Below are 24,038 nucleotides of genomic sequence, written 5' to 3'. Positions count from 1 at the left end.
GTGTCGATCTGCTCGAGGGTAGGATGGCTCTGCAGAGGGACCTGGACAGGCTGGACCAATGGGCCGAGGCCAGGTGTATGACGTTTAACAAGGCCAAGTGTTGGGTCCTGCACTTGGGTCACAACAACCCCATGCAACGCTACAGGCTTGGGGAGGAGGGGCTGGAAAGCTGCCTGGCGGAAAAGGACCTGGGGGTGTTGGTAGACAGCCAGCTGAACATGAGCCAGCAGTGTGCCCAGGTGGCCAAGAAGGCCAACAGCATCCTGGCTTGTATCAGGACTAGTGTGGCCAGCAGGACCAGGGAAGTGATTGTCCCCCTGTACTCGGCGCTGGCGAGGCCGCACCTGGAATACTGTGTCCAGTTTTGGGCCCCTCAATACAAGAAAGACATTGAGGTGCTGGAGCGTGTTCAGAGAAGGGCAACAAGGCTGGTGAAGGGTCTGGAGCACAGGCCTTATGAGGAGCGGCTGAGGGAACTGGGGTTGTTTAGTGTGGAGAAGAGGAGGCTGAGGGGAGACCTTATCGCTCTCTACAACTCCCTGAAAGGAGGTTGTAGTGAGGTGGGTGTTGGTCTCTTCTCCCATGTAGTTAGCGATAGGACGAGAGGAAATGGTCTCAAGCTGCGCCAGGGGAGTTTTAGGTTGGAAATCAGGAAAAATTTCTTTACGGAAAGAGTGGTCAAGCATTGTAAGAGGCTTCCCAGAGAGGTGGTGGAGTCCCCATCCCTGGAAGGGTTCAAAAAACGGGTAGATGTGGCACTTCGGGACATGGTTTAGTCTAGTCTACCCTTGATTGGTTTAGAGTAGACTTGATAGTGTAGGTTAATGGTTGGACTGGATGATCTTGAAGGTCTTTTCCAACCTAAACGATTCTATGATTCTATGATTCTATAATCTGGAGAAGAGATACAAATTCTGTACAGAGACACAAAGGTGGAGTTGCGGGGTGTGTAGTTGCAATTTTGTTAGTTGAGTAATAACTAGCTTGCTTCCACAGTTCATGTATTTCACTAGCCTTATGTTTGAAGTCACATTATATATATTCACATTTTTACAGTTACAGCTTCCAGAAAGCAAGCAAGCAAGCCTCTGCTGTTACATGAAAGGCTTCTTATTATATGCTGTATACACCACAAGCTGTCTATATGCTGAACACTTATGTTTCTGTTTCCCTTGTTGCTCTCCCTGCTATATTCATGTGGCCGTAACGTCTCCATTCTGATTTGTTCCATGCCTGTGGTGTCTCTCGAAGCCTGTGAAGTTGCACCAAATCCTGTTCCTTTTACTAATATTGTGTCATTTTTACCCAGAAACATTATATACAAGGCTCCCCAGAATCTATACTGGTTGTACTGCACCCTGGAATCACATGCTCTTCAACTAATCTTTGTTTTGTATGTCTGATGCATTTTTGGATGCCAGATCTCTCAGCTTTCCAACACATGCATTTAATAGTTTTCACCACAGGAGTATATCTTGCCTGTTACTATCTAAAAGGTCTCAAGGGCAAGACTTACGAGGATCGGCTGAGGTCACTTGGCTTGTTCAGCTTGGAGAAGAGAAGGCTGAGGGGTGACCTCATCACAGTCTACAACTTCCTCAAGGGGGCAGCGGAGAGGGGAGTGCTGGTCTCTGTCTGGTGACCAGCAACAGGACATGAGGAAATGGAATGAAGCTGCTACAGGGGAAGTTCAGATTGGACATTAGGAAAAGGTTCTTCACTGAGAGGGTGGTTGGTCACTTAACCTATGTTAAGAGTTACATTAACTTACCTCTTGTTCCACTACCTTGTGTTGTCCAGACTTTCTTCTTGGTTTGGAAATATGTCTTTGACAGTATTCTGAGGGCCTTCATGGTGCCCTCACAGTGTTTCTTATACACTTTGTTAATTGTCCTTTCTTCTTTGCTGTGGCTTTCCCTAGAGTGACTACTGAAGCCAAGTTTCATGTCCCACTTACTGTGCAATAGCATGAAAACTTTCTGTTTATAAAACTAAATGGGTTCCATTTGTTACGACAAAACCAGTTTAAATAAACTAATCAATACAGCTCATATTTCAGGCAAAATTTCTTATACCTCCTCCAGTATTTTCGCTTCTATAATATGGGGTCTTTTGATCTTTTATTTAATCTACAGGCAGACTGGTGTCATCTGTGGCAGCAAAAGAATGTCCACACCCTCTCCAAAGATCTAGCCTGAAGACAAACTGAGAGAATAATCCTTTCTTCCTCCCATTGCAGACAAAAGAAAAGAAAGTATGTGAGGGAAAATGAGTTTTCTTAATCTTCTAAGTGGAAAAGCCAAGCTCATCCACTGCTTCTGACATTTTGTAATTTAGCACAGTAATTTGCTACAGGGTCTGTATTGACTATGATCCCTCTATTCCAATTATCCAAAACTTTTGTCTGTATTAATTATTATCTAACACATTAGGGACCAAAAGGAAGTTGTTCTCCATGGTCAGCATTTGATCCTTTTCCAAGCCTTGGTTACCTATATAGTCAATCATACCGAGCATAAAAGGGTTATTCGTGCGGACACTGCTTTTCTTACCATATTTGGAAATCTTTAGCTAGAACAAATAGACTTGAAATACTGTTGTAGAGTTCAACAAAGAAAAAAAAGTCCAACAAAACAAAACAACAACCTACCACCTATACAAACAGGCTGGCAGATAGTCAGGGAAGCTGAAAAGTACGTTTGTGGGGGAATTGCAGGCTGTGGTGTGGACAGAAAGGGGGAATTGCTGGAAATGCCAGCTAAAAATTAGGAATGCCCTGCAGAAGTTGTAGAAGAGTGCTTGATACTGGGATTTATCAATCCCAGCTGCAGCCATTACTTTTATTTGGGGGGGATTTTTTTTAACAAGAAAATATCAAAATATTCCTTCAATGTAGTGAGGCCCTAGAGACATCTTCTAAGACACATTATAAAGTAATTTAAACCTGTATTCTCAAACAGTGATGTATCATTTTATATTTATACTTGTCTTCTTGAACTGTAGGGTTAATTCAGTGTATTTATTTTTGGTTCATCTTTACCTCAATGCTGTCTCTGATGTTTTAGCTGGTGAGGGTCCTCCTTCCCCCTCCCACCTTGCACACTCTAGGGGCTGCAGTCTACAGTGGTATCCTGCAACCTACAGCACAGTATCCTGCCTGGGCTAGCATGTACGTCCTCTTCCAGTGTGCAGTGGTGCCAGGCTTAGTACCAGTACATTCAGTACAACAAAGAAATAAGTCTGAGAAAGAGTCAGCAGGTTGTAGGGTTAATGGTGGGGGTGGACCCCACTGTCCCTGATTGTAAGAGCCTTTGTAGTTTAATCGATTAAAATTTACTTTTGGATAAATCAACTGAAACAGAGTAAAATCCATACTATTTGATAATAACTTCTATAGACACAGTGCTGGAATTAAAGCTGATGGCATTTTAATATAAGGATTGAATTATTTTATGGTTTTTAATATATATAAAAAATAGGAAAATAGCTAATATGATGAAAAGTAATTTTATAAAGATATAAAATTCTATATATTTTATAAATTTTAGAAAAATACAAAATTACATATATCCCATTGTTATTAACAACAGATCTCTAAAATGTTTAATAAATACAGTGTTGGCATTCTGTATGTATCCATTTCTGTTAGTTAATTCAGTACTTACTACATGTGACAAGTACTACAATCAACAATTTATAAAGTTATATGCCATTTTCTACCTCAGCAAGGAGCTTAAGTTGTGCAGGTATTATTCCTAAGTATCTTAACTAAGTCTTCAACATCTGAATTAGTTTCTTAGGTGATGTTGTTCTAGTGCAACCCATAGGTTTGACTGTTACTAACATATGAAGGTGAATAGAGTGCACACAAGCAGCACAGAGAGCTGTCAATACTTTTCTGCTATCTATAAACTGACACCTTTCAAAAAAATTTAGCATTGTATAATAAACCTCAAAACAGTAGAGGAAAACCCTGGATAATTTTCCTGGAAGAAAGATTCATGTACCTCCAACTTTATATATTTTCCTCTAATACTATTGCTATAGTTTATTCTGTAGTTTAAGAAAAGAGATTAAACTGATACCTGCTCAATGAGTTTTGTTCATTTAAATTGCTACAATAGCATAGTTATGACCAAATAAATCGCAGGGAAAAGGAAAACCAAACCATTCTACAGTTTTTCTCCCACGCCATTTGTGCCACCCAGTGCTCTTCCTGAAATACATGTTGTCATTTTTAGTGAACTAGTTTTGATTTGGAGTAGGAGTTCAACAGCTACTTGACAAATCAATACTACAGAGCTTGCATTAGCACATTTTTCAGCATCATCTGTTTTGGACTTCAAACTCTTGACTCATTTGTCCTTTGAAATTCCTTTTCACAAGCTATTCATCTAGTGTATTTCCCACTTACTTACAGATAGTAGACAACGACTTAAAAGATGGAAAACAAACTAAACCAAACCAAAAGATACCCACATGAACTAGGCTGGTACCCAAATGCACGTTATAATAGAATACAAAATATAGATTTTTTTTTTGGAAGATTATATTTCAGAATATAATATAATGTGTATTTGCTTTTAGAACTGGCTCAACAGGAAAATGCTGGGCATTCCCCTTCAAAATCAATTAATGTCTTTTGAAATACATGAATAAACATTGCTATTGTCTCAGTTCTTCCCATTCTAATTTCACCAGTGATGATGTAAATGTGGGTTTTATTGCACACTGGAAAGCATGTCATAGCTGCATGTCCCCTTCTCCTGCAGGTTGCAAGGGAAGGATGACAAGTTTTTAGCTTCTGTAATCACTCTAGACTTTAAGCCAGAGGAGGCCATGGAGGCTATTAAAGAAACCTGCAGCTCTCTGAAATTAATGAAAAATACAGCTGTGCAATGAGTACAGTTTTATTTCTGTGTTAGTAGATTAGAAAAGAACCTTCTGGTAACAAAGAGAATTTCACAACAGCTCCCCTGTGGACATCAATAAAACTGTACCCATAAATGTTGAGAAGCTCTGCTCCAGCAGGGTAGCATGTATGAACAGCTCATAGACAATAGGAGAGACCAGTCTTGATATTCAGAACGTTGGATGGATGAGACTCTTATAAGGTAGACTTTTCAAAATCTCCTATGGTTGCTTGTGTACAGAAAAAGACATTCTTTTTATATTGGTTTGCTTAAAAAATAGCTTATGCTTATAGAAATCATTGTACCTGAATATGATAATAATAGTAATAATTAAAACCCATTGTCTGTCATCTGCTTATAAATTCGGCAAACTTCTATGGTAGAGCATTACATTGTCTGGGATGGCCTGAAGCTATCTGTGTATGTGCCTCTGTGTGTTTATGCAGCTATATAAAGCTGCTATAAGGGTTTGGCAGCCTCCAGGAAAATGCACTGATTTGCTTATCTTAAAATAATTCTTAACTTTAAACTTTTTCATTCACAGTGCTTTGGAGTAGGAACTTTAAATTAGGCAGATGGATTATTCTGCTGTCAGGTATATGCCTTTTACCTTCCCCTTGAAAACCTGAATATTCTGATGACGCCTGTAGAAATCAATTACCCACATTCATAAGAGACTTAGAGTTTTATGGCAAAATGTTTCATAGCTTCTCTGTGTACCTGGCTTGCATCAATCCTGACTCACAAGCTAATACAATATTTGCTACAACTGCTCCTTCCTGCCACAGAGGATGTGTGGAAGCTGCAGCGTTTTGGGACAGGTTCTGCTCTGCGTTTGCAACACTCCCACTCTGACATGACACCCTCGGGAAGAGCAGCATGGCTGAGACTGGCAAAGGGCAGCAGGGCTGGGCCTGGCGTGGGGCAGAGCGGAGGAACTGGGGGCAGAGGCAAAATAGGAAGAAAAAAAAGAATCAGATAGTAGGAGGAGATGGGACAGATGGAGATAGGAGCAGAAAGGGTGATTAACAGGACAGATGGGAATAAGGAAACAGTCTTTAATCATGCATGTAAGACTGTACTATAAGTAAAATTTGGGGGCACCAAAATGTTGGGGATCTCAATTTTGTAATTTTTAGCCTTTGAGATGTTTGAATTTGGAACCATACACTTCTATAGGTTTTGTAGCAACAGGCAATAGGACAGCCTAGCCATAAGTCTTACTTTTCCACAATACATTTCCTCCACAATTTGAACTTTTCACTTTTTCCCTGTGCTGGGGGGAGGGTAGAATGCAGCTCTCTATCACTTCCCTCTGCCCAAAATGGCTGTGGAGATAAGTTCTTTCTCTGTCTTTTTGCCAGTAACAGTATGTTTTCCAAGAGCAAGGGAGGAGGAGAAGGAGGACTTTTCAGAATGACTGATCTGATTACACTGATCAATATCTCCATCTTTACTGAAGAAAATTAACTTCTTATTATATAGAATTGAAAGAACTAAAATAACTGTTTTGTCTGTATTAAGGGACATCTTAGCCTCCAGTCTGTGGTCTTACAAATCAGCTATCCAGTGTAATTCAGTTCTTTATTAGAAGTATATGAGTTACCTACATGGAAGAATAGTTTGAAAGTGTATATAAAGTTTTTATTTATTGAAAGTAAATTTGGCATCTGGGAATAAAGTTCCAAGTTTTAGACTATATGAAAAATGAATTATTCAAATGTTTACAGGGGCAGTAGTCTTAATTGATCTTGTTTAACCTTCTTTCACTGAAAACTTGCATCCCTTAATAATCATCAAACATTGATGTTCAGCCAATATTTAGATATTAATTACTCTGAGTTTGCTTTCTTTTCCATGTTTTGTGTTTACTAGATAAAAGCCTTCAAAGAAGATTTGATCATATTTCTTTAGATATTTACACACACAGGAGAATGAAAAAGGCTTAATCAAAATTTTATAGTTGACTAGCTTACCAGTAGCATTAAGCAACAAATCTATAGAATAAGTATTGAAATAATAATTTAAATAACTCTTTCTGCTAAAAATAAAATTGTATTTAAGCAGATCCTGCTATTCAGGGAATGGCAAAAGGTGAAGGTTTCAATAACGTAAACCCAGATACTTGAGATTTGGAACTGACAAAGCCCAACTAAGTAAAATCTGATTGGTGTGCATTCTATAGTACTATCTCCTGCAGGAGCAGTAAATTATGGCTGAAAACTAATAGATTGTAACTTCAGCAAAGTAGCTAGAGTTTTATGCTTGTATCAAATTCAAAATGGAAAGTTTATTTGAAAGTTGGCTCTAAAAAAGCCTTTTTTTCCCTTAGCAAAACAGTGTGGAGAATTGCATTTGATGCTGTTGCCACTGCAGAGGGGATATTAAGTACCTTGAAAAGTTATTTCATACTTTATTTTACTGTATTTTATTTTATTTTATTTTTTTAATGGATATATGTATTCATTTATTATAGTGGAAGAGACAAGTCAAAGAAGTGTGAATCAGTAGGCCTTGGGAAATGAGTCACTTCATGGGGATTGATTAATTCTAAACTTGTAGTACCATAGCAACTCTCCCTCTAATCTAGAGATTAAAATATTCACATTTTTGACCTACCAAGTTGGCAGCCAGGTATCACAAGGATACTGTTTCAGTGAACATGAGAGATTATGTTATGTTGTGTAAAATGAATGTGGGAGAAGAACATTGAAAGATTTGTAACAGTTTTGTAAAGACAAGATCTTGCATACTTATTGTACTGATAAAAAATCCCGGACAAAGGAGAAACTGTACAGCATCCTGGTGCTATTAACTTCTGCAAAATAAGGAAATGTTTCTCTATAGCTTTAAAATCACTTTTCCAGAAATATACAATTAAATATATTGCATTTTCTTTGTCCTTCATTCTCAAAATTGAATCTGTTTTCTAAATTGACATCAACAATGAGTTTATCTCATGACATATTTATTAAGACCTTGAATAATTTGTCTTCATTCATAGAGTTTATGAGGAATTATCTGTCAGATGCAGATGGAAAAATGCATTTCCCGAGGTCCTTAACTCAATTAAGAAATCAACTGAGGAAAGGAAACGATAAATTGTGCTTCTTTTTTGCTTCTTTTTATATTCTTTATATTTAATTAGACAGTGTCTGAGCTAAGTTGCCATTCTTTTCTAATACATTCACCTATAGCTCTTTGAAAAGGAGAAATACACTTGTACAAAATGTTTGATACTTCTAAAATTTAAAAATGCAGGCTGATTTTGAGCAGGCATTTCATAAGACATTGCTGTGCTGTTTGCACATATACAATCTCTAAAAAAAAAGTATCCTTATCACTAATTTTTACTTTTCTGATGTTTAATAGAGCCTATGCAGAAGCAAATGTAAGGAGATGGTGGATGGATTATTTATGAACATTTAGAGGAACATAACAGAAAGAGAGTTTCCATGCTCTTTGAGTTGCATAGAACACTCCATAATGGTATTTGTCCTCTCTATTAAATTGGAAAGCCAAACGATATTCTTCGATCAATGACCTGTTGAAATTATAGCCTGCTTCTCTGCACTTAGCCCCTCTTATATGATTTTTTTCAGTGGTTTCTTTAAAGCTTCAAAAGTTGCTAAATTGTTCATGTTAGTGGTCATGTTAGTTAGTTAGTTAGTGGTCATGTTAGTTAGTTAGTTTGCATTAATGTCAATGCAAAGTAACTTTCTATATTATAAAAAAACGATGTAGTAATCCAATAATCCAAGTCAATTTTTTTTTTCATTGTGACTGACAATGTAGTAATGCCCACAGCATCACCCACATTGCTTCTTATAGGTTTGGATAAGTTCAATATATAAGGATATTTTTGTTATGCTGATTATGTCAAATATCAACAATATATATATTATTATCTACTTATCTGCAAAGAATGTTTTCTTAACATTATCTTCTTTTGTGTTTTGTATCTGAACTAAATATCCACCCCAGTAAGCACAGGCATTTTGACATCATTCTATAAGTGATCCAAAAGGAAAAACCTGACATATGATTCCATGAACAAGATGCATCCTTTCTATTTCACTTTATTATTTAGAAGTGATAAGGTCACTAGTAGAGCAAGTATTTGGTAAAATCGCTCACATTTTTTAAGGCAACAAACAATTAGATTCAATATATGTTTGTTTTTTTTTTTTTTTGCTTAACTTTCTTATTGATGTTAATAACCCATTTTTTCAATGGGATTGATTTCATTCAATGTTTATTACATAAAGTAGAGATAACCAGTATATTATTCTGAAAGCTAACCTGAAGCAGTGGATGATTTTGTTAAATATATGATTCAAAAATGTGGAGTATCACCATGATTGTTCTTAAAATGAGTCACTGATCTTTCCTGCAATTGTTCTGTCACTAAACACAAACACCATTTGTAGAATGATTAATAGAATTACTAGCTTGGTAATTAAACAGCCAAGTGCTTTACTGCTGATACTAAATATTATAATCTTGAAATGTAATTTTACAGAAAAGTTTTTTAAAGATCCACACTGGTTACATATCAGTTATAAAAGAAAGACACTTCTTTTTACAAATCATTCCAAATTTCAACTGTTCTGAATGTATCAGAGTAAGAGAATGACTTTATACTGAACATTGTAAATGTGTGTCACGGTCCAGATTAGCTAATTGTCTTCAGTAAGAGTTTTAAAGTATTTTCTGTAGTCAGCTGTGTATTTTCCGGTTCTTAAAGATTCTTCAACAGATAATTTGTCATGACAGTTTCTGTGCCAGTAGCTCTTTTCTTTATTCCTGAGAGCTTTAATTAAATCTTTTAGACATGCTTATCACTTCTCAGCACTTATTTCAGTTATATTTTATTCTGGAGACCAGACGAGTCATTTTCTTCTAGTTTTCAGATAGCAATGCAAAGCATTTTTATGAGATAGCTTCTTTCAACAATATTTTCAAAAAGTTAAAACTTACATTGCATACACTTTCTTCAGGGTAACATGTTTGTCATCCATCGGTTCCATACTTGAAAGCATCCTGCTGTGATTTGCATTTATTGTCACTTGCAAAACAATATTAGTATATGTAACTAATTTTTCTTGAAAGAAGTTTCTGAGATGCTTTTAAATAATTGATTTTGTCTGCTTGCCAACACTGGAGGCATGTTTAAAGATATAGCAGCAAACAAAAAACATGGAAGATTTTTGAAACATCATCACAGATCTGTAGTAACCACCATTACCAGTTAAAATTCTATGACAAGTCACACACAATACAATCTGAGAAAATTCACCAGGGTGTGGTATGATCCCATCACAGCAGTAGCTATAGTAAAGTTACTTTTCAGTAAAACTTCCATATTTGCGATCACTGGCCTAAATATGAGGAAACAAGATGATCAATATTTAGATTTTGAAGAAGAAAAAGTTTTCAAAATTTAAGCCAAACTCTTTACTTGACACACACAAATCAGTTTTTGACGGCATGTTATTTCATTTAAGAAACCAATTAGTAAATATAAATGTATATTCTTTATTGCATTGTAGTTTTAAATAGACAAATTGGAATTATTCAGAAGCACAGAAACTTTTGTGTTTTAGAGCTAAATGAAAAATTAATACTTCTACCCAGAACTGAACTGCCAGAAAGCTTGTCATTTGTTGCAAAGTACATGAATTCAGAATAACTAAGAAATTAATTGATACAGTTGCAACAAAGAGACACAATAGAAAAGTGAGAATGTGGAAAGTAGTATGAAAGTACAATAATTAGAAAGTGATGTATGACCAACTTCTGGGATTTATAAACAATAATGCACTTTGCAGAAGGTCCTGGAAAAGTGTTATTTGAATGATTAATTATTTTCATAAGTACTTAGAAGATCTACTTCTATATTCTACTGTCATGGCCCTTTGTAAGGAGGAGAGCTGGTTCTGTAAGATATGAAAAATAAAATATTTTCTGATGGAATGATGGGAAAGTGTAGAGCTAGAGAAGCAATATTGCAAAATTTGTGCCAAATGAGCTATGCTGTGTGATACTGGAGCATGTATAGCAAAGTTGCAAGAAAGTTGTGATGCTTCCAGTTTTACATATTTTAACAAGGTGCAGCTTTGTTGGAGTCCAGTGCTATTCTAATGGATTTTAATTCTTAAGTGAGAAATATGGAGATGTTATTTTGACATCTTGTTAGGCCAGATTTAATCTAAAAAAGGAAATAAAATATCATAATTATCTGAATTACTTAAATTCATAAAATTAACAAGAAAATTAACATTGATTGCAATGTAATATAATGGAGGAGATAGCCTGATGTTTTCCAAAGGAGAAACTGTAACCTCATCCCATCCTTGAAGTCATAATACGTGCGAAATACCACTGGGTTTTACTGAACAGAAAGAAGTCACAATATGAAATACAAAAGACAACTTTGTGCTCTTTTCCTGCAATTTGAGACATTGGTATGGTTTTCATGTAAAATAGAAACCCATGTTTATATGTCTGAAAGTTTCTCCCTGGTCCATAAGGCTATATGTCTTAAATGTAGTTGGAGAAAAAAAAAAAAAACAGCTGAAGAAAAAAGTCCTCTAAGCCCTAGCAGAGTGCATTTCACATTTATAATTCTTCTGGTGCAACCTTAAGTATGGGTCTGAAAAAAAAAAAAAATCTTAATTTCAAATGTTCTGTAGGTTCATTAATGCTTAATGAATCATAGAATCATAGAGTCATAGAATCATTTAGGTTGGAAAAGACCTTTAAGATCATCCAGTCCAACCATTAACCTAACACTACCAAGTCCAACACTAAACCAGTTAAGCGTAGCATAGCAATTTCATGTTTCCTGGCTTGGTGGATGGATTATTTTTTAATGAAAGTAAAAACTAGGAATCATTAAAGTTGGAAAGGACCTCTAAGATCATCAGTCCAATCATCAACACAACACCACCATGCCCACTAAACTGTGTCCCAGCGTGCCACGTCTACCCCTTTTTTGAACACTTCCAGGGGTGGTGACTCCACCACCTCTCTGGGCAGCCTGTTCCAATGCTTGACTACCCTTTCCAAATATAACTACCACACAAAGTTCCATCTAAAATGGTATCTGTTTCTGGTGATGGGAAAAAGTGGATTTGCGTAGGACTGTAAGAGCAAGGCAGACAGGTAGGCATATGTCCCAGGACTACAGTGCCAGATTCCAACAAAATCAAGGTCAAGGACAACTCAGTCAGAGGTGTTATCTTTTAAGCCTTATGTTGAGTTTTCTTCTATTAAATTGTTCAATAGCTTTCTGGACCCCTGTAAAGTTTTTGTAACAGCCTACTACAAGAGGCCTCAAGGCTTAATTGTTCTGTTAAAGGTTACTCTTCCTTGCATCAAGCCTGCCTTTTGCTGGTTTCATCTTATGTTCCCTACTTTCTATATTGTTAGATCGCAACCTGTTCCTCTTCACTCCATCACGTGCACCCTAAACCTTGTTTAGTCATCTCTCCTGTGGAAGCCATCCCATACATTTGTTTACATGTTTGTTGTTCTGCAAACCTTTTCCTGGTTTGTGTGATTTCCTCTCAGATACAGTAAATAATGGTATTCAGTATTCAAGATGTGGTCATTTTATTGGATTAATACGGTAGCATAATAACTATCGTGTTCTCAACTTCTTTTTAATAGTTCATATCTTTTTTTTTCTTTACTGTTCCAGAGCTTTGTTACATTATATTAACACTTTTCAAAATCTGCATAATTAATAACTTTGCCTCTTTCAAGGAAGAGAGCAACATGTTCTCACTGAAAAAGCAATGGGATAATTAAAAAAGCAATTAGTTTTATAAGTGCAATAATTCAGAAGTTTTCTACTTCCAGTCCTCCCTTTGGATTATCTAGAATCTACTTGTCTCTAACTAATTAGAAGTTAGCTATTCCTGTATGACTTTTTTCTTCTTTTTTGAATATTGACAGCCTGATAATCACTTCTCACTGAGTCGATCTCACAGTCACTTCACTGACCTGAAACTATCATCTTTATAGGCATATTTTTACAACCTCCATCAGTTTCTGTTCTTAATTCCATTGTATTGGGGATTTTTCTATATGACAACATTTTCATATTACATTTTTTTAATAACATTTTTCTGGATTTTGTGCAGCTCACCAATTTGAATGGTTCTGTTCTGCTACATAAAAACTGACAGGAAATAATTATTCCAGAAGCCTTCTCTGTAAATTTTCACTTTAAGGTTATCAGTTATGTTCTTTTTTTTTCCTTTAGTTGTAAAACATTCTAAAAATTCTTTTGCCACATTAAACCAACAATATAAAAAAATTTACATTTCAATTGTCCACTAGGCAGCTTGCCACCTGTACAAAACTCACACCAAATTTGTACATAGATTTACACGGGATTTTAACCAGATATATGCATACAGTGAAATGTCTTATACTTTCCTAACCACATAGCAAAGCATATATCAATGACTGCAATAATATATATATGTATAAGAAACTTCACAGTCCAAGACAATAAAGAAGCAAAGAAGTTAAAAGGCAAGATACAAAGGAGCTGAAAAAATAATCTTTGCTTTTTAACTTCTTGGTTTATTTTTATAGTATAGGTATGTCTAGTAATTCACAAATAATTGAAATGCACTCTTCCTGCTCAAAAATCTTGACATGTTTCAAGACCACTGCTTTAACTAAAAGTTATGTAAATGTGCATGCAAGTTGTTCAGACAATAAAACTACAGTTCTATATGCTCCAGCTTCCGAATGGGTCAAATGGATGAATAGGTTGCTTTTCAAGGAAAGAGTCTTGGACTATTTTACTTGAAGAGGGCTGAGAGGGGTATGAATGAGATTTACAGAATCATGAGGGCAGTGGATAAGCTGAGCATGGCACTATTGTTGACCAAATATGAGAACTAGGTAGCACTGAAGCCAGGAGGAGAGCACGAATAACAGAGGCAACAAATAGGCACAGCAGTTTGTGCAGCCTTTTGTGCAGAAAGGGACACAAGGTGTATATGGAAAACCACAGACCAGCAAGCCTCACCTCAATCCCCGGGAAGGTAATGGAACAGTTAATCCTGGGAACCATTTCCAAGCATAAGATGATCACTGTAAGGAGTCAGCATGGATTTATAAAGGGGAATTTATGCCTGATCATCCTGATAGCTTTCTACAGTGAAATGTCTAGCTTTGCGGGCAATGGGAGAGCAATGAATGCTGTTTATCTTGACATTAGCAACACTTTCAGTGCTGTGTCTCATAACAGACTTATAGACAATCTGATGCAGTTGAGACTAAATAAATGAACAGTGAGGTGGACTGAAAAGTAGCTGAACTGCCAGGCTAAAAGATTTGTGGTTAGTGAAATGAAGTCCAGCTGGAGGGCAGTCACTAGTGGTATACCCCAGGCGTCAATACTGGGGCAAGCACTGTTTAACTTCATTAATCATCTGGATTATGGGACAGAGTGCACCCTCAGAAAGTTTCCAGATGATATGAACCAGGGAAGAGTCATTAATAGACCTAGATAGTTGTGCTGTCATTCAGAGGGACCTCAAGAAGATGGAGAAATGGGCAGACAGTAACCTTACAAAGTTTGAAAGGAAATGCCAAATCCTGCACTTGGGTAGGAACAATCCCTTGCACTAGGGCAGGCTTGGGGCCGACTGGCTGGAAAGCAGCTTTGCAGAAAGGGAGCTGGGAGACCTGTTGGACAACAAGCTGACCATGAGTCAGCAATGCACCCTCAAGGCGATGAAGGCCAACAACATTAGGATGAGCATGGGCAGCAGGTTGAAGGTTGTGATCCTTTCCCTCTACTCAGCACTAGTGAGACCACATGAGGAGTGCTGGGTTCAGTTCTGGGCCCCCAGTATAAGACATGGACATACTGGAGGGAGTCTACAAAGGGTGACAGAAATGATGGAGGACTTCATTGCTGTGAATCTGCCTTAAGAGATTACTCAAGCAGAGGGTACTGGCTGGTTCCAAAAGGGATTATCTGAATTGCTGGACAACAGGTCAGTAAAAGCTTCCTGAAACTACTAAGCAGGAATGTATCCTCAAACACTACAGATACAGTGGTTCTGGATGCTGGAGGAGTACCAGAAAAATAGATAGCAGAAACACAGCTAGCTTATGTCCTGGCCTTGTCGCAATCGCAGACACCAAAATTAGACTCTTCAAAGGAGTTTGTAGATAATAGGTCAACTTGTCCTGAACTGTGTTGAGAATTAGGTACATTACAAATGTAACTGAGATGTGGAAAGCTTCAGGCATCTTTTCTTACCAAAAAAGTCAGAAAACACAAATTATTATTTTTTTCCAATATGAAACCAAAACTATGAATGGTATTTGGCAAATACCAATTTATTATTCTAACACATTGGTAAATAAATAAGACATTGTGACAAAAAATGGACAATTAAAAAAGAGTGCTCTGTATCTTGTCTAATTGTGTTTTACCTCTTGTCTTTAACTGCTTTACTCTTTATCTGCTTTACTGCCATTTAGGGATCAGTGCTTTCCCCCTGCTGTTTGCATACTTAAGATAATTTTACTGGCCCTGAGAGCACTTGTACTATTTTATCAGACATGGTAGGTCCTAAGATAATGAAACCTTCACATTCCCAGATTACCATCACCATTTGTTGCTTTTCATTTCAGCTCCCACATGATTTTAGCAGTCAAAACCTTACAAACCACAGAGCTAGAGATTAGTGCTTTGTGATATTTGAAAGCTGAGGTTCAAACTTCCAGTTAGATAATTTTCTAGCTGCATGCTATCTTTAACAGCTTGTGAGATAGTAGCTACTATCATGTCAGAATTTGAAGCTGGGAGGAATGGAAGGGAGCAGAATAAGTAATTGTAATGCACACATTCACATTCTATCTCTCAGCCTTACAAGTTTTAAAAGAAATTCTTTCACTGTTGCAAAGCTCGTAATCACAGCACAGCAGTGATGCACGGTATTTGTTTCTACTCCAGCCGGTTCAAGAGATATCAGACTTTAATACTGTCAGAGATGAGCAGTGTTTTGGGCAATGGGCCAAGGCAGAACATGATGTATGGCAGAACTCTCCAGTGCTTCCCAGAACTCTCATATAATTTTCATTCAATGACTATAAGTAGGAGGCATAATATTGAATGATACTGCAGTAATTAGGTTTTTTTAATGTATTAAATGGTTTATTTTGTTGAGTGTACATGTTTTTTTCCTTATTTTGAAGAGAACTTCATTTTCATTTAAATTTCATTTCATTCAATTTAATTTCATTTAAATATTAGTATAATGTAGTATTTTCAGTGTGAAAAAACAGTACATAACAAAGAACCTACCTGTCATGATTCTGAAGATAGCCCACTTAGGTTCAAGACAAATTTGGATGGAGAATATGAAGTGGATAAGGGGGAAGAGGGGGGGTGGAGGGGGGGCGGCAGGGGAGGGGAGGAAAGTTAATGTCTGCTACAGAGTTGAATACCTTTCATACCTGGAAGAAATAAGAGGAAAGTAATGAAGATACATGTTGAGCAACTGTTAAAAGTTAAGAATTCTGAAAGGGTAAATGGAACTAAATTGAAACTGGCAACCATGTAATTACTGGGAAAGGAAATGATCATGCTTTTTATTGGCCTGGAGATTATGTAGGTGAAATTATTACTGTAGAAAGTGAATCTTAATGTATAAAAATGGGATGAGAAAAAAGCTTGTGCCAAGTATACTTTCCTACCCTTTTTTCAGCTATTAAAAAAAATGTCCACAAAAAGTCTTCTATGCAAATCACACTTCTTAAAACAGAAAGGAGTGTGTATATTATTGATATCTTCTTCTCTGTAGGACTAGAAGAACTGTTCCTGTTTTCAGAAGTCAGAAGACATTTTGTAAAGAGACATTAAGGCATGTTACACATAGAAGTCTAACACTATCTACTTTTAAGTCTTAAAACAGCCAGTTATAGTATCTACTTTCCCAGGTAGACTTTAGATTGTTTTCTTTAACAATAAGTCAGTTAACTAAAAGTTCATGGGTTGGTTTTTGGTTGTGGGTTTTTTTTTCTCTAATTTAATCTGACCATCTGGAAAAAAAAAAAATTATTGATTGTATTGTGCTGATCACTATTCAATATTTCTGACATCTGTTTTTCAATTTTTACCTTTAAATGTATTCAAATTTTGAGTGCTTGCAATACGAATGTCAAACAATGATTTGCAGAGAATAACAGCAAAACCAATTTGTATTTAGACTTAATGTATGCTTTGCAATCGCAAAAGAGCTGAACTATGCTCTGTATTCAAATATAAGGACATTTTCTGTTCTCTTATTGTAATATGCAAGGAATTACATATTTATTGGCACAATTATATGAGACTGATAAATAGTGACGGACATAGGAAAAAAAAGCATTTTCACGCAAGTTGTGAAAAGTGTACTTTTTTTCTGCATTTTTTCACTGTAAAAGCAGATGATATGGATATTCTGGCTCAGCTGGAAAAGCCAGAAGGTTACTGTCAGTTCCCTAAAAGCTGAAATATTTTTGTGTGTGTGTCCATTTTTTGGGGAGAGTGGATAGATTTTTGCTTCTTTCATGTAGTTGAAAGGAAACATTTTCTTCAGAGAAGTGATTTTATTTGAGCATGCCATAACCTGGCACGATCAGATTCTAAAATATTAGAACTGAAGAAAGACATTATCATGCAAAGTCAACTGAGCAAAAATATGTGATTATCTGAGAATTAAGGAAAAACAATTTAAGAAAAAACAGACCTTTTTAAAGGTCATCTTAATTCTTATTATGTGCCAGAACGGTGAAATTGTTATGTTATAAATGGAATGATTCTTCTTTTGGAAAACCTCACTGTTATCAAGACCTGAATTTATGAATAGGCGTTTGAAGGAGTCCTTCTCTGTTAGGTACCCACTGGTAATGTTCATCATCTGCCATTCTTAAAGTGCTTAAAGTGGGTGACTTAAACTATTTAATCTCCAGATATATTAATTTTAGGTTCTGATCTGTACGACTACAGTGATTGAGTTGCACAGTGTTGTTTCTAGTTTGCAGTAGCAAAAGTTTGATCAAAATGGTCATGTTAGTCATATTCCACCCTAGGGAAAATATTAAAAGTAATTGTGTAGTAAATTTCAATGGTAACTATTGTAATACACTGTACCCAGAAATGTACTAGGGAAATTCATTCTGAGATGAATTTTGAAGTTAAAAGGGGATATATTTGTACAGCAAAATACAAATGTTTTCTTGTAAGGAAAATCAAAAAGCCTAATTTTGCATGATTTTCAAGGAAGTAAAAATAATTAATATAAATGCAGAAAAACATGACTTGAGGTCTTGTGGCTTTCAAAGGAAACACAACATTCAAAGAACAAGTCATACTGTTTGGGAGCCCATATAGTATTTTTAGTGATTGGAATCGCATAGTAGATGAGTTTACACAGGGTCTAAGCAACTTCTGCCTTGTAAAGATATGAAACATAATTCAATATCCATATGTTCACTCATGATCTGTAACAGTCCCCTAATGCTGAATGGCAAATGTGTTTTAATTAAAACAGAAGCTGACATAAATCTGTGTTACTATAATTTGGGCAGGAACCTGTAAATCCACTCAGAATATTAATTATTTTAGACATTAATAAATGTCTAAAACTGAGGTATAGTTTATACCAGTGAAGATGCTAACTCAAGCTTGTAATGATTTCCTTTCTTCATTTGGATTTGGTTTCATACCAGAGATCCTTTCCTTCTCCATCTACGCTTGGAAATAGACTGTGCATGATTTTTCAAATAGTACTGCATAGCTCCACTGTCATGAGTGAGACAGTAAATAGCAAATACTAGTGTATCTGGACTGATTTTTATTATTTGTTATTATTAAGTGAACTCAACCTTTATCTTTTAAAATTAAATATTTGGGATATTAATTATTTGGTCTAAACATTTCTGATGCAAGGATTTGAGAGCTGGTGGGTTCTTTTTATTTTCACTCTAATTTCATTTTCTATATCAAACTCATGAAACAGTATATGAATCTTTTAGAAAGGCAGATAAGATAATTAACAATATTCCTTTGAGAAGAGAACTTTTTTTTCCCCATAACGGGACCCGAAATCAAGTAGGAACCTTGTTAGGATTGAGCTAGTGTAGTAAAGTTCAGCTCTTCTAAGAGGCATGTGGAATTTGTCAATACAAAAGAGACTATGTGTCTTACAAATAATTTGCATCTTGTTTTGGGGAATTCTGAGATTCCTTAATCTTCTTTAGGTTTTTGAGAATAAATATCCATGAAGGAGAAAAATCTTTCAGACATCTTGTTTTCCTTTCTTCTCCACATGCACAGGTGGACATTTATCAGTACATAGTCACCTGATATTTCTTGTATTTTCTTTAACACTGCTACATTAACCCTTTACTGTTTTGCCTCAAATCTACGCTCCTGAAAGATACCCATATTTGTCCTTGGGAAGTTTTCATTGATTAAAACCAACAACAACCTTGTAATGTCTGTCTGTAGCATCATTACAGCAAATTGTGTGAGGACTTAAATAAGACGACAATGATACTTTAAGTATCATGTGTAGCTACATTAAAATAATTCTATCTAGCTCTTCCATTTCATTAAGGTTTAGCAAAAATGCTACCTTAGGTTAATGCTTACTGTGCACTTCCACTAAAAAAAGATTAATTTTAAGCAACAATGAAGAATTTTAAAATATTCTGCAGAGAAATGCACACACAAACTATATTAATTAAGCTCTAAATTAGTGATGCTAAACAACGAAAGCAAGGAAATGCACACTGAAGCAGGAAATGTACCATATGTTACTGTATACCTGGGCACAATGGGGACACTATCTTAATGGCTTTCTTAATGTTCCTGTTGTACTAGATATTGGTGGACATATGGTATGCTGCCTTTTTATATGGCTGTGCATTTTCATGATTTTGCTAGCTGACTTTGACAGCATTTTCTATTTGTCTGCTGTTAGGAAAAGGGTTTTAAAATATTTTGCTCATTTATCTGGAGTTCAAAACCCATGCATTTTATTTTGCTTATTCAGTTGTACCCCAATTTTTTTTTTTTCTTTTATTATTAGGCTTTCCACAGTTTTAGTCCCTGTCTGGCAATAATTTGGAACACAGTTGGGTAGTCCTTCCACATACAGAGGGGTTTTGACTTACTCTCAGTGCTTGCCGAACAGACGGCTAAAGCAATAGCAGCAGCTGCAGAACTGACCGGGCTTTGCACAACCAGGATGAGCACTAGTGCATCAGCTGTTTCCCTGTCTGCCCCGAGGAACCTTGGCACGCCTCACTTGGAAGCAGACATGGTTCCCATTTCACCTGGCTCCCTAGTGCCCTTCTACCACATGGCTGAGGGACACAACAGAACTTCTTGCCCCAACCCTTCCCAGATGCCAGGTGTTGTCAAGGTTGGCTGGTGCAGGCTACCAATGGGAAAGGTTTCCTTAATTTTTTTATGGCACAAACTCCATAAATGTTCACATTTAAATAGGCTGTCCATTACTGCTCTTGCATGGAATACACACACTGAAGTCACAAAAATGCAGAACTATTCAGGGGAATTATCACAGAATCACAGAATTATTTAGGTTGGAAAAGACCTTTAAGATCATCGAGTCCAACTGTAAACCTAACACTGCCAAGTCCACCACTATATCTTGTAAACAGAGAAGAGAAATTAAACCAAACCCTTTTGGCATACATGTAATATAGTCCAGTTATACCTTGGTAAAAATTCCTTTATGTAAACAGTGATCTCAGCGGTTCTTACAGGAGGTGTTTGAAGACTGTTATAAAACAGTGGAAATGAAAGGAAGTTGTTGTACATTAGCTTCTCAATAGGTACTCTTAAGTTTTGTGATTCATTACAGATTGGGACTAATCTTTTAAATAAGGTTGTCTATATGCTAGTGATCTCTGGCAAGAGTGTATGCTTTTTATGAACATTTGAAGTTTACCATTCTATTTATTTATATAACTGTTTTAGTAGTAGTTCATTATATATGTAACTGCATTAATTTGATTATGAAATAGAAGTCAGAATGAAACTTTCTTACTGTTTTATGGATGTTAGATGGACTAACATTACATCTAGAACCACCAGATTAGGTGTTTCTAAAATGTTTAAGTAAGAAATATTTTAAAAACAGGTAACTTAATTTGTCTTGAAAATATACTATATCTATTCCCAAGGGAACAAGATGTAATTTAAACCAACGCATCAGTTCTGGCTAATATTTTTCATATATTTTTAGTTTCTTTTCTTTAAATTTAATTTAAAAATCTTTCAGTTGCTAGTTTTAAGGATTTTTTTTTTTTTTTAGTTTTTACAAATACTTTTTAGGTTAGCAAAATGAATGGAAAATGAAAGAAATATGAGTGACATTGCCCTAATATATTCACACAATTATTTTTAGTAACAAGGAGCTGTTAATAGAACTTATCTAGAATGTTTAGTAAGGCAAAGTTATTATTGGAAATCATTCAATTAAAGTAATTAAAAAGGAAACAGCCATATGTTTCAAAGAAATTCCAGTGAAATTCGGTAATGACAACTAGTTTTTGGATCAGTCTAGTTTTGTGTATCCAGCAGGGTGAGAAATTTGCCAGCTTATTGATTCTTACTGGCATAGGGCTTGGAAATCAGTCTGTATCTGGAATGATTAGTGGGCATGTTCATCAGTAGTCAGGAACATCATGGGGTCTGTGATGCTGTAAGAAATCACATTGCTATGCTAGCTCAAAGGCTTTTACGCTTTGTCATCGTCCTTACCCCACAGTGATTTTGATATGTGATGCTGGGCTTTTCTAAGAACATAATGGGCTAACTTGTTTTCTAAATAATAGACAGATTAGCTGTTTATGCATAATAGCAATACTGACCCATTCACACTGCTAGGAATTTGGTTACAGCTATGAAGAAGTAACTGGGGACTGCCATGTTCCTGTTTGCTAAAAACTCTCAGGTTCCTTGACTTGTTCTGACATTGTTGACAAAACTTTTAGATTCCTAGAATCAAGACTAAACCAATGTGTTCATGAATTCCTTTTCCTGAAAACCTGTTCAAGATATATAAAAAAGACAAGAAACACAAGAGTTGCACTGTGGCTTGTAATAGGATTTCAATGAAAGTGCAAAGGTGCCACGGAGAGAATTAGAGATGTATGCCCCCAAGCTTAAAGCACAGGAAATTTTCAATTAACCATGGATGACATAAAAACTAGCAATATACAGAAACGGTTTAGATCTGCCAGGATTTATTCACTCTGTTGTGGTTTAACCCGGCAGGCAACTAAACACCACACAGACATTCGCTCACTCCCCCTCAGTGGGATGGGGGCGAGTATTAGGGGGGAAAAAAAAAAAAGTAAAACTCGTCATGGGTTGAGATAAAGAAAATTTAATAGGACAGAAAAGAAAGGGAAAATAATAATAATAATAATGATAAAAGAATATACAAAACAAGTGATGCACAATGCAATTGCTCACCACCTGCTGACCAATGCCCAGTCAGTTCCCGAGCAGTGGACCCCCAGTCAGCTTTTCCCCTAGTTTATATACTGAGCATGGCATCATATGGTATGGAATATCCCTTTGGTCAGTTGGGGTCAGCTGTCCCAGCCATGTCCACCCGCACCTTCTTGTGCACCCCAAGCCTACTTGCTGGTGGGGTGGTGTGAGAAGCCGGAAAAGGCCTTGACTCTGTGTAAGCACTGCTCAGCAGTAACCAGAACACCAGTGTGTTACCAACATTAATTGCATCCTAAATCCAAAACACAGCTCTATACCAGCTACTAGAAAGAAAAATAACTCTATCCCAGACAAAACCAGGACACACTCTTACATGCACTCTTCTTGGGTCAGTTTGTAGTGTAGTTTCTTTGGGCAATACTTGCACTCATAAATCTTGATAAACCTGTCTCCTGTGCAGAGATACTGAATGCCTGTTCACTGTGCTCTGAATTCTGGAGAGCGTAATAGCCTGTCTCTGCTGCCCAAACTGAGTGGATGGTCTTGCTCTGATGCACGTTGTTATTAAAAAATATGATTTATCAAACCAAGATTTATAAAAACTAATACTTTTTTATAATTACTATTTTTGATTATAATCTTTATGATTATGGTTTTGTAAATAATCTCTCCCTATTGCCATTAATGCAATATGAAGATATTATGCTGGGCTAGTGGCTAGAATTCTGTCAAATGGGAGGGTGAATATCTTTGATCTTTTTCACTATCCTCCATTTTCCCTTCTTCTGATAAAAAGACTCATGAGTTATACATAAGTACTTTAAATGTGTCTTGAATAGCAATAGCACCACAGTTCAGAACTGTCAATCAATAAATAATGGCTCCTAGTCATCAAAAGTGAAGTAAGCAAGTGTATCCTGCTTCTCACTGTGAAAGACAATTCCAAGTAATTGCTTTGAAACCCTATACTTTTTTCTTCTTTGTTAAGGAATAAGTTGAAAAAATATCCAATGTGTACTATAAAGTTAACAATACTGAAATATTACCTTATTTAAATTCTCCTGTCTCCTACTGAAACTTTTTTCTTATAAGAAATTTGACCTGCAATTGTTTTAAACTTAAACTGCCTTTTCTGATTAGTGTTGTGGTCACACTTTTTTAAAAATTTCATTTCAGAATAAAGAAACAGAAGCAAGTGCACTCAGGATTTGGGACCAGACAAAGTTCCTTGTATGTTGCTGGAGATTATACCAAGACAGTGAGTAGATTTGTGGGAGATCTTCAAACAGCCCTGCAGCAACAAGGCTAACAGTAAAGAGGAGGGACAAAGAACTTACACTCTTCATAAAGACTTACAGGAAAATTTCATTGAAAAAGTGCATGTCAGACATATATAGGAACACTGTATGCATTGTTTCTATGTATTCCAGATGTTTCAATAAGAACCAAGGAAAATATGCTAGTGTCAGTGTGTACCAGCTTAGAATTTTTGTTGACAGTTGTCTGTCCTTCCTTTACAGTTGTCTTAATCACTTCTTCTAAAGCAAAATGTGGACTTTGATTCACGTGGCCAATATTTTATCTTTGGGAAGAAATATTTTAGAATG

General features: G+C 36.2%; 1 protein-coding gene across 1 annotated transcript in view; it reads left to right on the top strand.

Moving 5' to 3' along the window:
- Window positions 1-23,697, top strand: part of CCDC102B (coiled-coil domain containing 102B) — a 166,229-nt gene extending 142,532 nt beyond the window's left edge. Inside the window, exon 5 of the mRNA XM_075706530.1 lies at window positions 23,608-23,697. Coding sequence (XP_075562645.1) covers window positions 23,608-23,697 — 90 coding nt within the window. The remainder of the gene's footprint in view (window positions 1-23,607) is intronic.
- The last annotated feature ends 341 nt before the right edge of the window (window positions 23,698-24,038 follow it).

Source organism: Pelecanus crispus, chromosome 2 (genome assembly GCF_030463565.1).
Source record: "Pelecanus crispus isolate bPelCri1 chromosome 2, bPelCri1.pri, whole genome shotgun sequence".
NCBI classification, from domain to species: Eukaryota; Metazoa; Chordata; class Aves; order Pelecaniformes; family Pelecanidae; genus Pelecanus; species Pelecanus crispus.
Note: the sequence above shows the minus strand (reverse complement) of the source record. Positions and strands in the feature narration are given on the sequence as shown.